Below are 16808 nucleotides of genomic sequence, written 5' to 3' on the forward strand. Positions count from 1 at the left end.
AATCCTGAATCATTCCTTACTAAGATTTTATAAGTATTTATCGATTCATGAGAAATTGCGTCATTATTACCAAAATACGCCGATGTTATTTGTCTACCTTTGAACAATTCTAATTTACGAAAATATCTTCGTAGACATTTTGACTTCCTCTTTATAAATGCTTTATAGCCATTATAGGTAAACAGTTTCAAACTCACTGACAGGAAAAGTCAAAATAATTGGATTCCAAAGAAAAAAAGTAGTCATAACAATATTAATCGAGTGTATTATTAAATAAGCTTTGTGATACAAAAATATAATACTCATTTAAAACTATATTAAAACTTGTCATTTAAATAGATAACCGATATAACAGATAATATTCACAACGCGCGTATCAATTCCTTTGAGAACATTCGTAAGATTTGTCAATCAAATTTGGTCTTAGGGGTACAACCTAATCTAAGTTTCGTCATAGTTGCTCTTCAAAAATCGAATTCATTATTCGAAATTGACCCAAAAAGTTTTGGGGATGCCCGGCTGGCGGAGGCACTCGCTCCAGCTGTCCGCATAGGCGGACTTCTCGTCGATCGTCGCTTTCCCTAAGATTTCTTTCTTCGCCATCTTCGTTTTACAGCCCAGGCTGATATAAATACTGACTTTATTCAAACTAGCTTTGAAAACTGACAGTTTCACAGTAGCAGATTTCGGGTCCCATCTGGCTGATATTGCGGGAACAAATCTATCGCTTTTCCAATAGCACTCAGCCTTGTTCGCCTCTAATATCGTAGCTTTCAGGTACAACGGTGCTGAAATATAAAGTTACTTGATTTAATAACTTATTAAAAATTAAACTTACCTAAACTAAGCTTCACTATATTTTTTTGGTTCTAAATAACTTAACGAACTACCTCTGTATACATGCATGTATTTATTTATTGATTGATAAATAATACTCTGTTCTTTTTCCTTAGAAATTATGCAGCATATTAATAATTTACTATACGGGGAAGGTTAAGGAAGGAGGCCATGAGACTATACCAAATGTCAAACATCAATTTAAAACAAAATCGATCGATATTTCCCTTTAGGTACTATGATCTAATTATTCTACGCTACTCTATACAATTTTAAAACGAGGTGATGTACTTAGTTATGAAATGACTTTCTCTCCGTAAATCGAAACATTTATTTTCTTATGAATGTATCTGAAAACCACGTTTTTCCACTTGACTATGATTAATGAGCCATTGTGAACGAATCATACTTATGTATCGTCGTATCGTATAATAAATACTCTCACAATAAATAACAACATTCACTTAAGAAATATTAAATACCGCTGTATTGTTATTCTTGGAAGTCAATCAGTAATCTAATCGATAATCGACATTAATTATATCGGTTAAAATACATTTTATCATGAGCTATATTTATTTGTTCGTAAGTGTAAAGTTGAGTTTAATTTCACCTGAAAAGGGCAGATTAGGATGCATATCTATACTTATATATAAAGCTGAAGAGTTTGTTTGAAAGCGCTAATCTCAGGATTAAATTGAAAAATTCTTTTTTGTGTTGAATAAACCATTCATCGAGAAAGGTTTCAGGCTATATACCATCAAGCTGCGTCTAATAGGAGCGAAGATACAATGGAAAATGTGGAAAAAACAGGGATAAATATTTATCTTCGAGGGCTTCCGTTCAAAAATACCTAACTTATATCTTCTAACCACGCGGACGAAGTCGCGGGCAACAGCTAGTTGGGGTATACGCAGGTGCCAACCACAAAGGTTTACAATTTATGTATCTAATCACAAAGAAAGTATTAACTTGGACCGTATTGTAGTTATAAAATGCGAAGAACATAATCAAGATGTAAATATCAAGACATATTGTATAGGATTTTCATCATTTCTTTGTTGGTGATCCATATAAGTAAATAAATAAATAAATAAATTTCAAGTAAATATTTGACATAAAACATTATCTGTATATCTTCCATTTCAGTGAAATTTTGAAACTTATATTCGGCGTCAGTCGTGTAAATAAAGACGTCGTTTTATATTTTTTTCTAAAACACGCCTGAGCTAAATTAATTAAAGAAAATTTATTTATTTGCAGTTGTTTGAGGTTTGTTTTATATTATATTTAAGTATATTGTCATAAAATAACCGATACACATAAATTACTACCCTAATTATTATTAAACAAAAGTCGTTTTTGAAGACTCTATCAAATTTTTTGTTGTCACCTATGGGAAAAAATAGTTTTCATAAAGTATTGTGGTTTGAATCGCACATTTATCTACGAGTATCGTAGATGTATAACCATTACATATTACATTAGCATGTCTTATCAGCGTTCCCCTAAATCAGTAGATTTTATCGTACAAATACGTAATCTACTTGTCATAAGTGACGGAATATGAAACTCCAAAAGCAATGCAATTTCTTTCTTTAACAACGTCATACTAAAGATAGGACAAATTTCAATAGTGACAACAGTTATGCTATAAAAACTGTTATTCCCTTATTTCCTAAGCAGTAAGGTTGGTTTTCAAATAACCCTCACTACTGTCGTGCATTCAGCCCTTTCAACTTCTTTCTGAATGGGTCACGCAGTGGCGGGCTATTTATAGATCAATAGACGCGTTGACTTGTCCGTAATTGACCTATGATTTGGACACAAGCGGCTTGGTAGCACGCAGAAGGCGGCAGATGCGACGGGTCACATCAAGTCATATCAGGCGGAATTGGACGCTATCGTGCCACCTACTGGGATCCGAACAAAGCCAATAAGGTTTGGCTCCACTCAACTGCAAAATCGGCTTCGTACATAGGTATCAACTGTTCGCAGTATATATTCAGATTGATAGTATAACGTTAAGCGGATATAAGATAATACGAAAGCAAAGTCTGGATCTAGATGCGATTCGCAATCTTTCTTTGTATTCCGAGGATTCTTTCAAGGATTTAAAAACTCAGTGTTGCAAGTAAAATTATATAAAAAGTAACGGGTTAGACTTCAACTCTACAATACAATATTTCATAGCTTGTATGTAAAATATTTTAAGATTTAATAAGGCCGTTGACCTGAAGTAAGCAATGTACCGTTTAGTCTTTTTTACTGTGTAAATAATTACAAAGAGAGTGCAAATTAGAATCCGTAAATGCCCTCTTCCGCTTCCATTCCGCCTGTTCGATGCCTTTAGAACCTTGCATAACTGCAAATCAGGCATTAGATGTCTTTAAGATTCACCGCGCATTCGTCGCCGTCGTAACTCTCTCCTCTTTAATAAGCAAACAGCATTGCGTGGGCCAGCGCCCGCTTTGAGTGTCTGTGTCCATAGATAATATGAATGAAGTTTAGTTACGGCCACCCGGCATCGCTGGCCGCTTTTATGAACCAATAGATATTCAAACTGCTAATATTTATTTACGGAATGTGTGGCTGATATGATTCGAAATGATCGAACGTTTTTGTGTTGTCAAGGTCACTACCAAGAACTAGTAGTCTTTTTTACATACTGCTGCCTTGTATCAGACAATACAATTATGTTAAATACTGTGAGTACTAACACTGATAAATAAGCATATACATATTTTTCTAGATACGTAAATAATTAAATAATATAGATAAATTACATCCAGACACAAAAAAAAAAAAACCTGTCTGGGTATCGAACCCACGTATAGCAGTCAGGGTCACCAGTATAGCAACCAATCGACCAACAACACAATCGAAAACTTTGTCCGACGCTGTAATACATGGAGGTGAGAGAAATTATAAATCAATCGGTTTAAAATTGTCTCAGGGTGTGAGGACCTTATTACATTATAACTTACTTTTCAACGCGGACACCCTACGTGCCCACGCAAAATTTACGGCTTTAAATTTAACTGACCCAAATTAAAATGTCAGTTTGTCAATTCAATTATTTCGGTAGAGTAAACATAATACAAGTGGGTGTGCGGTTCCTTTACGAGATATCGAACACCTTTCATAAATAAATATTGCGATAGCGATTCTCATCTCACGAATCGTGTAAAATATGAAAATTCGATTTTTATTAACATATTGCCTTTCGAACTATAAAAGAAATTTTTTTTTTTACATAACGTTCACTAAGATTGTCTTTTGTTTTTCTAGCAAACTGTTGTGTACTTGCCCGATACTCATTGTTTTATTGAATCTTTACTGACCAGTATGTTCGATATTTTCCTCTAGTTTCAGTCGTGTTTTAGCAAAAGGTTTTAATGGCGTTACTTTTAAGGGAACCAAAAAGGACGACCGGTGTGAATCGAACTCGCGATACTGAGGATTCCTCACAAATAGGCTAAAGTAAGCAAAGTTTTCAAAAGAAAATGGTCAACCATAAAATAGTGGTTGGATCAACCTGTTGCCTAACCTCGATTTTAGATTTTTATCATTTGTTGTTTTAGCGGCAACGGAATTACATCATCATAAGTTTACCTATATATTTTATCTTGACAACGATATAGGCCTTTCCCTCGCTCGTAATCATTAGGCAAGGGTAGAGAATACATAGAATGTTAAGGCCGTACCCAATCCAACCCGAACGAAATTGATTGAGTCGAAATGGCGGTTATTTTGTGCCACCTTTATCCATAGTTACATACAACTTAAGATAAGGGAACCAGCTATAGGCACATAATATAGAATAGTACCTATAGGTCCCATTTTATCTTAACACTTTTTTTTCTGTGTGTTTTATTTCGTATCGAAACTAACCGAAAATGTTAACAAGCGTTATCAGCTTGTACATTTAATCATTTTATTAGAGAAACCGCGTTAATTATGTTTGCGTTGGGTATTAATAGTACTCCAAATGCAGATAGTATCACATTATTTTATGTATATGAACAAGGCTAGTAGCACGTTTTTTTCTGTGCAAATACTATTAAGACGAGTTTCATCTTAAGTTGTTTATAATTATGCCAGCCTGTAATGACTGTGGACAGGGCATAAGGAAGTTTTTTTAAGCTGTTTCCCTGTTCAATGATTCTGAATTTCCACATTATACAAACAAACAATGAAGAGCCTATCCTCCGAGATTAGTTACGTGTCGCAGTATGACATTTTTATGTAATTTTCCTTATACAACAGCAATCAGCCTCGCGATTAATCATTGAACAAGAAACTAGTTTATTTTTGAAAATTATAGACGGACGTTTTGCAGATAACCAGCAAATATGTAATACTTAAGTTCAAAATTACATGACTAAACAACCAAAGCGCAGAAACAAAAGATTGCGACGTGACATTTCAATCTCAATTTTACTTTACAGTTATTGTACTGCATCGACCACATGACGGACTGTTTCGCGTAATAAGTACATGCATAATACAATATTTCAGGTTGCATTCAATTTATTTCATGTCTTGAGAGACACAGATGTGATAAAATGAGATTTACCTTTATATTGTTCTTGCTCCTGCATAGTGAGCACACTACATCGTAGTCTGTTGACTGTCAGCTGAACAATATCGTTAAGGCCATCTTCACTCGCGGTGTACAGCAGGGTTACTTCCAACTGTCCCTTCTTATTTTCTCTCTGTAAACACAAATTATATAGAGTTACGTTGATACTTGATTGCCACAGATTAGAGGCCGCGTGGGTAATTTGTTCACAATCAAGCATATCTAAGCCGCCTTGAATATATAGCATACTAAAGATATGAGATTTGCTTAACTAGGAAGGAAATACTGGGCACACTTCCAAACAGCGTACTACGGTTATAGTGAGCTTCGTTTGCAAAAATAATTGTTATTGTTGAAAAATTATTGTTATTGTTAATAGAGTAACTAAAACATCTGGATTTAGGGCTCTTATTAATTATGACAGACTTTGACGTCCTCATAGGTTTAAAGAATATTCTGCAATTGCATTTCATCGGTGAAATATTGTGCTGTTAAACAGTTCTTTTTTCGATGAGTACAACATCAGAATTGTTATTTTTTATTTAACAATGAATAACCTGTCCATTGCATCTAACGCCTACAGGTATATTGTATAATCGATGGCAGTTTTATGAAATATATATTCAACGACACAAATACTAAAAACATATAAAGTATTTCAACCTTGATACTTTTTGCCATTTCCGGGGTTTCACAAATACGATAAGATGAATGATACTGCGATTGATAAAGTCGTCACTTAGGGCTATCTTCAATTATTCATCTTTTAAAATTATCACTTTCATGTATTCACACAGTTCCAGATAAAGAATTGTCGATTCGTTTAACACCGCAAATGTTTTTAAAACATCGACGAGATCATTTAATGGAGATCGGTAGAAATGTATACTAGTACAGATAGACTGACATCATCAATCTGTAAGGCATAGTGCGATGTGGTCATGAACACATTGCTCAGGTCACAGAAATATTTTAATTAAAATTTTATCCAGAACACCACGCTGTGTGTCCAACCTAGGATCAGTGACGGTTGCAGAAAGATAATGATTCCTAAAATGGGATTAAGCGGGTCAGCATACCAGCCGCATAGAGTGTGACCCATTGGTGAAGTTCTCTAGTGTCACGCAATGGGAGACGGAAGGTGGACGGAAAAGCCGAGCTTGGCCTAGGAAGCGATAAAAAGATGATGATGATGACGATACATAAGCTAATCGCACACAGCTGGCACTAGTTGTATATGGCGCGGGCTGGAGAAAGATTTGAGAGACTTTTAGCCCAGAAGCACATGCACAAGTACAGGCTAGAATAAAAGATATCGTTCCAGTAGAAGTATAATTATATTCTAATTGATGTGAGTACAGATGCTGTGTATATTGTGCAGAATTTCAGCAGAAATGAAAACCGGGACGTGTGCCAGGCGTCGCATGATTACCTAATGCGCCGAATTGTTCTCTACTGAACAACATACCCAACCGTTAAATAACTACTCCTGTTTATACAATGCAAGGAGTGTAGTTTTTAATTAACATCAGTTTTCTTAATTAAAAATTAATATGTGGAGCAAGCTGGAATCTAACAATTTGGAAAATAATTTTGTTAGCTTCTACTGAAACTACAACTACGTAAATAACATATTCAAAACTATTATAAGCTAAGAACCTAGCTTTGTCCCCATTTAAATAACTTAGTAGTAGCTTTCAATGAGTATATCCAGAACTGATTAATCTTGTACAGTTATACTCTATAGTAAAACGTATTGTTAGCTTTTGTGTCTTTGATAGCATGTAACTAGCTCTACAAACGATCACCGGTCGTAGATCGTTTAACAATACCCTGTTAGATCAGGTCAGCCTAGGCATATTTCTATTTTTTTCAAGAAGCATATAAGAGGTTTTGCATATTTATACTTTTTAGACATTTATTTTATCGATTCAGTGTTTTTTAACTGGCCCCTTCTGTGTTTTAGGAGTTTGTTTGAAAGAATAAAATAGTGGCATGAGCAAGTGAAAGCACCAAATTCGTAATCGATCGATTTGCGCTGTGAATCATCACAACACTATTCTGTATCTAAGTAATTTATAATAGCAATGCAAAGGGTCGATGTTATCAAATAGCGCGTGGCAACTCGTAATTAGCAAGTGAAATCAATGTTCTCGCTAATTTGTTGTTGTTACAACGGCGATAAAACAGAATAACTAGTACTAATTTTTACGTGCACGAAGTTATTTTAAACATCATAGGTATCTTACATCATCGCAATAAATGTTAGTAGTCGTTGCTCAAATGAGGAGCGGTCGAGGTCGGAGCTATTCTATTGTAGCTCCCGAACAAGAATTAAGATTTTATTCACACGATCGCAGCGTTCTTCGCATATTAATCATACGCGATTATGACTCACACATTTATTGATATCGTTATCTTTAATACACGTACAAATGGTTATTTATGGTGAGAATATCTGCCTTTATATGTACCACTTATCCAGAAAGTCAATACTTTCAATGTTCCAAGTATCGAGTATCACTTAGAATAAATATCAAAGAAAATTCAACGATTTACACTCGAGGGTGATTTACTCGTTTTTACAACAGAGAAAACATACGAAGTAGTGCTATTAGTACTGAGTAATAAAATACATTAATTAAAGAAGCGCCGTCGTTAACATTAGAGTTATTTATGGAGAATACTGGAATTGTAAAAAAACATTACGGAATAATGATCACATTTTTACACAAAATGATGATTAAACTTAGAACGCCTTCGTTGCCAAGGACGGACATCAAGCATAATATAAAACAAGATTATTTTTAACTCGGGCGTTTATGGCTCTATTTTTATTATCTACTGATTAGCATCGTTCATGACAGTGACTGGTTGTTAATTACCGTAAACTTGTACTCACCCGTGTATCGGCAGCGCTAATGCCACTCGTGATAGCGTTGATCGGGCGCCAGATATCAGGCGTGCCGATCAAACCGTTTTTGAGATCGTTTTGAAACAACTTGGAGTCAAAGTTCCACGTAGCAGCCCCCACTGTCCTTCGCTTTTCTAATATAGACTTTTGCGCTATCGCCTCGGCTTTTGTGGATTTAAAGCTGCTGAAAGTCTTTTCTAGAAATCCTGTCTTGGGTTTTGGCTCTTCCTGTTCTGCCACCTTAGCTGATTTTTTTGTATCTAACGTTTTACTATTCTTGCGTTTATCTGAATCTTGTTTTGGAGGTTCTAATATAGCATAAATAGTCAGCGACAAAAAATGTCCGGCGAGCAAACTTTGAAGGTCAGTTTTTTCGGTGTTTTTCTTTGGATCTTTTTGTTTCAACACGAATTTAAAATCTTCATTCCAAACGGGCCAAGAGCTTTCCTGTAACGTTGTTTCAAACCTGCTGTCTCCAGGGAACACCTTAACCTGAAAATATAACATTATTAGAAATTGCAGCTGAATATAAATGACATCTTGTAGCCTTTCTGATTCCTGCCGAGAGGAGCCTTATGAACCAAGTAATTACTAATTAATGTAAAATATCTTCATTTGTGTAAGAATGTTCATTTTAACGTCTCGTTTAAAGCTGGTATCTCAGAAAAATAAAACCGTCCTTATACATAAAACAGAAGTAAATTTTAATGTAATTACAGTATTTCTGTAGAAATAGCCTCAGTTAATGTGTCGTGACTGTTTTAGCATAAATAAATGGATGGAGTATATCATACTCATATTTTTTCTGTTATAATAAGTCGAAAACCTTATGCATGCAAAATTCGACATACGAAACCCCAAAAACAAACCACAAATATATTGATACTTTGATGATCCATACAAAATTGAAGTCAGTCTATTTGACCCTCGTTAGAAGATTTTAAATTGAATTTTATTTATTATCAAGGTCTCCACGGATCCATCTTATCAGTAGGTGATACGAGAGCAAGAGCTTAAAACCCTAAACAGATTTGAAATGTGAATAATGCGAATGCCAATGCCAATAAAAAAGTGAGTTTTTCGCGTGTAGGCTCTCAGGAACGACTGTATTGATTTAAAAAAATATATATTTCTAAAACAACCATATTATCTGTGAGTGTCATAGGCTTCGTTTAAATCTGAAAACTCCCGCCAAACGGCGTGGGCATGGGATCGATATCTCTAAGGCAGCATTTGCTTTTATTAATTTATTTCTTTAGAAATTAGGTTCTATCTACTGACACGCTTACTTTGTCATTGCAGTATTATGATTCAGAATACAGAACATTATTTCGTACTTACGTATGTTATCGGTTAAAAATACAGCAGTGAAACGATTTGAAATGCAAAGCAGAAAGATAAAGGCGATAACTGCGGTCCTATTGGGAATTAGTACCCGTTCACTTTCATTGATAAAAGACACCGATAATAATAAAATCGGGTAAATTTTTTTTTTAAATATAACAGTTTGTTTATTTATGTTTTTTTAATGTTGCCCTTGATACATCTACTAGTGCTGGTACGTACAACTAACAATAGTGTACACGAGTCTCAATGTAAACTCTATCGTCAAGAATGCATAATAGTCGGGTATCATTTGTCGTAACTGGTAACTTGGGTAGAGCGTCTAAATAAGATGACTCGTACGAATTCTTATCACAGTTTCAGGATTCCGTAGCCAAAGAGCAAAAACGGAACCCTATTATCTTTTCCCGTCTAACAGTCGATCAGTCACCAGGTTATATCTCATGATACGAGACAGTTGAATAAAAGTTGATGCGTGACATTAATAGTTCGGTGATTTTGTTACTGCATTTTTTTCCAGCTTATTTGTATGGAAACCTTAATGTAGTGAGTCCAACTCGACCTAAATATTGAAATGTTAACGTACGATGAAACGTACATTATGTACCTACGTAAAACATCACGAAGATGTATGAAAGAAGCAACTCGAGAGTCGAAAATAATGACCGTTTCATCGTGCTCCATATATTCAGTTGAACATTACATTTTTCATAGAATATTGATCGTAAAAACAATACTGAATAGGTATTTCTTGCGTAGCGAAAAAAGTTTTATTTAAGTAAAATAATTGTTTTAAAATAGGTCTAATCGATAGTTTAGAATGTTAATGACATAAGTTAGACGTTATCATATTCGTAAAATTATCTTCATGTTACTAAAACATGAACTCATAACAGATAAGTAGGTACAATTCTTTGAATGTGTGTGACTTAAAACAAAAAAGAAAGAGCATCAAACGGACCTCATTTGGACAATCAACTATGGTTAAGGGAGCTTAATTATTGCATTATGCTCTACCCGAGTTTTGCTACAAACCATAATACTTGTCTGTCCTCCGTATTTTTCATCCACTCTTAGTTGCCATATTAGCAATTGGGCACAGGTATTTTCACAACAAACTTCTGGTTTATTCACCTACATCCAAAGTGAAAGATGCTGGCCAGGGCCCCATTCTGCTATTTACAACGGCCGATGAATGAATAAAATTTGGCTTTAAATGACAATTTTCGTTTTCTCTTAAACATTTTATTACACAATAATTGGAAATTCAGTACGGGACGGTACACTCAAGGTCAATACAATTAATTTCCAATAGCCCTGCAAGAAGTAGGAGTGTTACTTGCATTCCTAGTAGGTACTAGCACCTTTTATTCTACCCCTTACGCGTATTGATATTTTGCTCTCTTGCTTCTTCGAACCCATTCACTACCTAACATTACTAATTTGGTTCATTTTCAAAATTGCATTGCATCAGTTAACAATATTATGAATTCCAGTTACACGGCGTAAAATATTTTTTAGACATTTGCATGTAAGGTGGGCTGGTCTAATACCATCAGTCACTAAGATTTCACATGGCTTAGACTTGGTTACCGCATTTTTGATCAATTTGAGAGTTTTTGACTGATTTTTTGTATCTGTATTTGACAGAGACAAAAATTCAGTCAAAAACTCTATTGCACCTCTGAAAATTATTTTGGATTCTAGATCTTCAGATCGAATGGCAGTAGGTCGCCATGTATGTACAGCTAAATTTATCAAACAAAAATACGCAAATAGGACGTACAAAATGCATTTTCCAACACCTTTGTGATGTTATTTTATTTATTCAGGTTTTAAACGCAAAGATAAACGTAACAGCCGGCTGCGGTAATGTGGAGTTGGCCTCAATTAGGAAAACAATTAAACGGATGTTAAATACCTAGTAGGTACCGTGCCTGGTAGATGCATAGTCAGCGTACCTACCCGCATGACGCATTGATGAAGATAATGCTGGTAATTGTTAGATTAACAAAAAATGTAGATAGGTATCAGTCTAAGTAATTAGGTTTCATAACCACTGACTAGGATTATGTATGAATGTTTGTTTTAGAATTTTTATTTGTCTCCTAACGGTCGAAGAAAAAAGATCTTTTTTTGCAGATATATTAGGTAACTATTTTTTTTATCTCAGGATATGCACACAAACACTAGCGATATAAGGCACCGTGTTAACGATTAGGTACATTACAGTTGCATGGTTTTCTTACGCACTGAGTTAATTAAATCTCATGCTCGCAAATAAAAGTTACAGATCTGTTACGTACCTGACGAACCTTATTAATTAATTACCTACTTAAACATTGTTTTTTGACAACCTAATGACTGTTGACAGTAATGAGAGGTGAATATCGTAGATGTAAACATTAACGCAAAAACATTGAAAGGCCTTGAAAAATTAGAGTATCCACAATAATGATACGAGAAACAGTATCGTTTATTAGGCACGATTTCCTCATTGTCCATTTATTAAAAAGGAAAAACAGTAAACAATGTTTGACACTTACCTTTACAAGGTATCCATGGGCGCGACTTAGCCCAAACAAGGACGGAAGGTGCCGGGCGCCGATAACGGTCACATATAAATTTTTACTGATTGGGTGCAAGGCCAATTTAAAACCTATCTCTGGCTCTAGACTACCACTACCGGCTAACTGACTATCCCTGTTTGTATTCAAAATGTTTTTTAATTTATTTAGTGAAAACGCCATTGTAAACAACGTCTTCTCTCAACTGACTATCGCGTATCACACTCGCATTAAACCGGTTTTACTGAATAATTAATCACGCAACACGATCGATACGTTAAAAACTCATCGTTTCAGAGTCATAAATGCTTTGCTGTCACACATGAAGTCTTTACAATTATCACAACATGATTCCGATAGCTTAGGACACCATTGTACGACACTATAATAAAACTGCTCAATGAAACCAATGTAACGAGTAGATAAGTTGCTATGTATGAGTATGACTGACGATGAGCGCATACCTACTGCAGATAGTGTCACTGTGGTCTCACTATCAAACAAAATACTACTCAATGAATGAAGGTATGAACACGTATAATGGACATTGCACAATGACAACAGTCGGATCTCTCTTTCTTACGTGCGTATTCTCTCGGCATACTAGCGCCACAACAAAGAGAGGCGAGTCACTTCGGCCATCTGCCGGTAAACATTAATTGTACACACATAGAACCAACAGATGGCGTGCCAAAATCGATATAATGTTTTTGACGTTGTTTTCCTCTTCTTCTTACTTTTAGTGCATTCAGCTCTCCATAAATGAATTTAATACAAGAAACCTCAATCACTGTAGAAATATTGGAACGTATTTCAGGTGAATACTAACCATTATAGTCTTCACAAAGTCCTTAGCTGCATAAAGTGATGAATAGTATAATGATGTGTAGAAAACAACACGTTTTTCCTTCGTTGTTACTGAAATGATAGGTATAGGTTTTTATGTTCCTGTTCTTGCGATAAGTTTACCAATAGGTCAATTACTATAGTTTTTTAATAGCTTAATTCAGTTAGCCTTTTCGTAGTCTTCGATTGCTTCATCAGCCTTACTGGCTTGACTTTACAAGCCCCCAGAATTACTGCATGCATAGGATAATTATAGCAGCATTAAAACATGTTAAAATAGTAAAATAATATTTAATAAAATAGGACAGTTCAAATTACACAATAAGTCGGCACACAAAAATAGTTGTAAAATAATAAATATGCATTTTCATTAAATTATTACATTTCAGTTATGCGAAAAAAATTAAAACAACGAATCTTACTCAAGACAAAATAATTACAACAATAATAAGTCTTTTAAGCTTCAACAGTTAGATAAATAAAATATTATTCTAGATCATCGACATCTCGTCATGAAATTAGCTCGACTCCATTTTCGTTAACTTCTTTTTAGTATAAACTTCAGACTGGTCATGTAGTACATTATTTGTAAAATAGATGTCGTATTATCGCCTCCGTTATGCATTTACGATTTAGCAATTATTTTACTGAAAACTTCAACAATAGAGTCGTAATAGTGAATAATAATAGAAACGATAAGAACAAACATTGCAAAACAAATGCCGGTGATGTACATAAACTGGCTTGCTTCTTGAGGCGTCGCTAGTAATTCTTCACTACTCGTATCCCTGTCTAAAGCATCGAATTCTGATGTATCTGAAAAATAAAATTTATTATATCGTGGAGTCTACCAGTGAACCAAAGCGTGATGCAACAATCACAGAATCTGTATATAATGAGTGTGATAGTAATATTTACCAGCTGGTGTCTCAACATCGCAGACCACATCTGCTTCGGTAATCTGTAGATCAAGCAACTCTCGCACAGAGAGGAGCGCTTCAGCTGGGGCTTCCCCGGGGAATAGGTAATCACAGAGATACAAAGATCCTACTGGAACCAGAACTCGACGCGGTGGTTCATTGAAGCATACTTTTTCTGTGGAACAGTAAATATCAATGAAATGAGTATTAATTATCCCAAGACAATTTCATGACTGTTTTTTGGGGTATTCATATACTACTAGCTGTCATGGAAAACATTGTTTTGCCATTCATGATACATTATGATACATACCATAAATGAGTTTAAGGGAATAATAACACAAAACTGCTCTTAGGGGTATGAATAATAGATGTTGTGAATTTCAGACCTACAGAATTAATACACACAAAATTTCACAAGATTTGTTTGAGCCTTTTTTGAGGAGTTCAATTTCATATGCCGTGACACAAGAATTTTATGTAAGACATGTAATGTATCCATCTCACCTTCTGGTAGAAGATTATCATCAATAAGTGCGTCACAGTGCATAGTGAAGCGAGAGGCTAAGGATCTTATTATGTCTTGCTTTACAGCAGCAATTGTTTCACTGACTGTTGCTTTTGGGAACATGAACACGCTTGAAGACACAACACCACTGAAGTGTATGCTGCCATCACACTCCAAATACTCTACTGCTTCTGGCAGAGCATTTTCCTAAAATAGTAAGAAAAAGTCATACTTAATGTATTAAACTCAAATTCATTAAGGAATTTGATAATTTTCAGTCTGATAATGTTACAGTTAATACAGCAAAGAAATACAACTTAAGAAAATTAATAAATAATACTTACAAATGGCACAAATAATGACACATTCATTGATTTGGGAAGTTCTTGTTGTGTTGTTTTTGAATTATTTTTAGATTTCTTCTTTTTGAAAAGTAGTTCCAAAACTTCTGTGTTGTCCTTAAGTTCACCATCAATAAACATAATACTGGTTTCAATTGTTTTGTGAGCAGACTCCAGAATTTGCTGTGAAAAGAGAAGTATTTATGGATTATTTGAAATGATATTTTTTTGTATTTCATATGGTGAACATGATAAGCTGCGTTAAATGCTAACGTAGAGATAAATTGATGAATAACTCTGATTAAAATTATGCTTTTCTACTAGAACTTTACTACGGAAAAAATCTTACTTGGAATTGTTGTTTCACAGATATACCGCTTTTCTTCACAACCACAGGGTAGACATCATCAAACTCATAGTAACAGTCCAGCCTTTGCCACTGCTGGGCTTTAGGCAAAAACTTCCATTCAACAGGCTTAATAACTGTGTTTTTACTCCCCACACCAACTTCAATACTTTTACAAGTAAGAACTTTAGTACTTGTTGACATGTGCAAAATAAGTCTTTCATTAGTATATGGGCAGTTGCCGTACATATACTGATTGGCACTCATTGCTTTGTATATGTTGTTTATTATTGATTTGACTTTACTAAAACAGTTTGGGTCCTCGAATATATCTTCGTCACTTGTTATGAAGATACCTAAAATCAAAACAAACACCAAGATAGTAAGAAAGTTCAACTGATGTTGGAAATTATATTATGCAAATAATTTTAAGAGTTTACATAAACATTAATAACATTACATTATTACATATATTGAGCTGTTATTATGGTGTTCAGATTAGCAATGAAATATTTTGTTTCACCTTGAACAAACAAGCCTCCAGGAAGCATTCTAGTAACATGCTTTGCATGATCAGCGACCCATGCCTCAGACACGCTTACAAGTGTCTTTGATTCAGGTTTGTCTAAAGGGTAACTTGTTTCTGAAGCATTTTCAGAACTTTTCTCATCTGGAGTGCGAGCTAGATGGATCACATTCTCCCGAGCACTTGTTGTCTGTAATCAATAAATTATTCAGTGACCTTTATGCAGTATATATTATCTTTGAAATATAATCATAATAGTTATTACTTTTTAACAGTTTAATGATGATAAAGCTTCAGTCAACTAACTTTTTCTAAAACATGTTGGGTACGCATTTAAATACCAAAATGTCCTGAGCCTACCGGCACATATTATATAGTTAAAATAAGATGGGAGTTTACATACCTGTCCGAGAATTAAACCGATTACAAATATTTCTTTGGACGCATATTGTTCTAAATATTGTAAGCAATATTCCGGAGAATACACAGTCCGGACCATCTTTAGAATTTATATCGAACCGATTGCATACGACGCAGTAGTAATAGTGTTTTAATTTTTCAATTACAATAAAGCATAAAAGCGTGCAAACTTTGTTTTGTCGTGTCACAGACTTCAATTACAACAATTACACCAACACAGGCAGGTCACGTCAGCCGTCACTTCAAACTTCAAAGTCAACTATGACGTTTGATCTATGTCAGAGACAATAATAATCTTGTCTATGTTCATAGGTAGTATTTTTAAGTTACAAGAATAAAAATTCTGCTACTTGTGTAATAGTTATAATTTTTATTTATATTAATTTTTACTATATTATTGCAGGCCTGGTGACACATGGTGAGCACCAATGACGAACTAAATTATTTCATGTTAACAAGGGCCTAGGTATTCATGAATTTAAATAAAATTCTTAGGGGTAGTCACACAACCTTTAGTAGGTAGATCCAGCTACTTATAATTATAAATTGTATAACTTCTCTTTTATGTGGCTCCACTAAATAAAACAAAATAATTAAATTTATAGTGTGGGTAGGATTATTATAACCTCGGAACTTTTGTTTAAAATGCTACTT

General features: G+C 34.5%; 2 protein-coding genes across 2 annotated transcripts; both read right to left on the minus strand.

Annotated features, from left to right (window-relative positions):
- Positions 1–247: 247 nt before the first annotated feature.
- Positions 248–12761, minus strand: LOC113494921. The gene is made up of 4 exons (XM_026873441.1): positions 12227–12761; positions 8325–8828; positions 5417–5555; positions 248–788 (listed from the first exon to the last, which is right to left on the minus strand). The coding sequence occupies exons 1-4, from the start codon at positions 12428–12430 to the stop codon at positions 481–483; spliced, it is 1155 nt and encodes a 384-aa protein (XP_026729242.1). The 5' UTR covers positions 12431–12761; the 3' UTR covers positions 248–480.
- A 607-nt stretch (positions 12762–13368) lies between these two features.
- On the minus strand, positions 13369–16390 carry LOC113494920 (protein odr-4 homolog). The gene is made up of 7 exons (XM_026873440.1): positions 16138–16390; positions 15732–15924; positions 15212–15564; positions 14866–15045; positions 14521–14728; positions 14012–14188; positions 13369–13909 (listed from the first exon to the last, which is right to left on the minus strand). The coding sequence occupies exons 1-7, from the start codon at positions 16231–16233 to the stop codon at positions 13719–13721; spliced, it is 1398 nt and encodes a 465-aa protein (XP_026729241.1). The 5' UTR covers positions 16234–16390; the 3' UTR covers positions 13369–13718.
- Between the last annotated feature and the right edge of the window lie 418 nt (positions 16391–16808).

This window comes from Trichoplusia ni, chromosome 6, assembly GCF_003590095.1.
Source record: "Trichoplusia ni isolate ovarian cell line Hi5 chromosome 6, tn1, whole genome shotgun sequence".
In the NCBI taxonomy this organism is placed as follows: Eukaryota; Metazoa; Arthropoda; class Insecta; order Lepidoptera; family Noctuidae; genus Trichoplusia; species Trichoplusia ni.

Excerpts from the sequence above, each read along its gene's own strand:
- LOC113494921 (XM_026873441.1), bottom strand. The coding sequence starts at position 12,430 with ATGGCGTTTTCACTAAATAAATTAAAAAACATTTTGAATACAAACAGG. Across the intron at positions 8,829-12,226 it reads CCCATGGATACCTTGTAAAG|GTTAAGGTGTTCCCTGGAGA; the intron begins GTAAGTGTCAAA and ends TTATATTTTCAG. Across the intron at positions 5,556-8,324 it reads TTAGCGCTGCCGATACACGG|AGAGAAAATAAGAAGGGACA; the intron begins GTGAGTACAAGT and ends TTGTGTTTACAG.
- LOC113494920 (XM_026873440.1), bottom strand. The coding sequence starts at position 16,233 with ATGGTCCGGACTGTGTATTCTCCGGAATATTGCTTACAATATTTAGAA. Across the intron at positions 15,925-16,137 it reads TCGGTTTAATTCTCGGACAG|ACAACAAGTGCTCGGGAGAA; the intron begins GTATGTAAACTC and ends TATTGATTACAG. Across the intron at positions 14,729-14,865 it reads TGTCATTATTTGTGCCATTT|GAAAATGCTCTGCCAGAAGC; the intron begins GTAAGTATTATT and ends TTACTATTTTAG.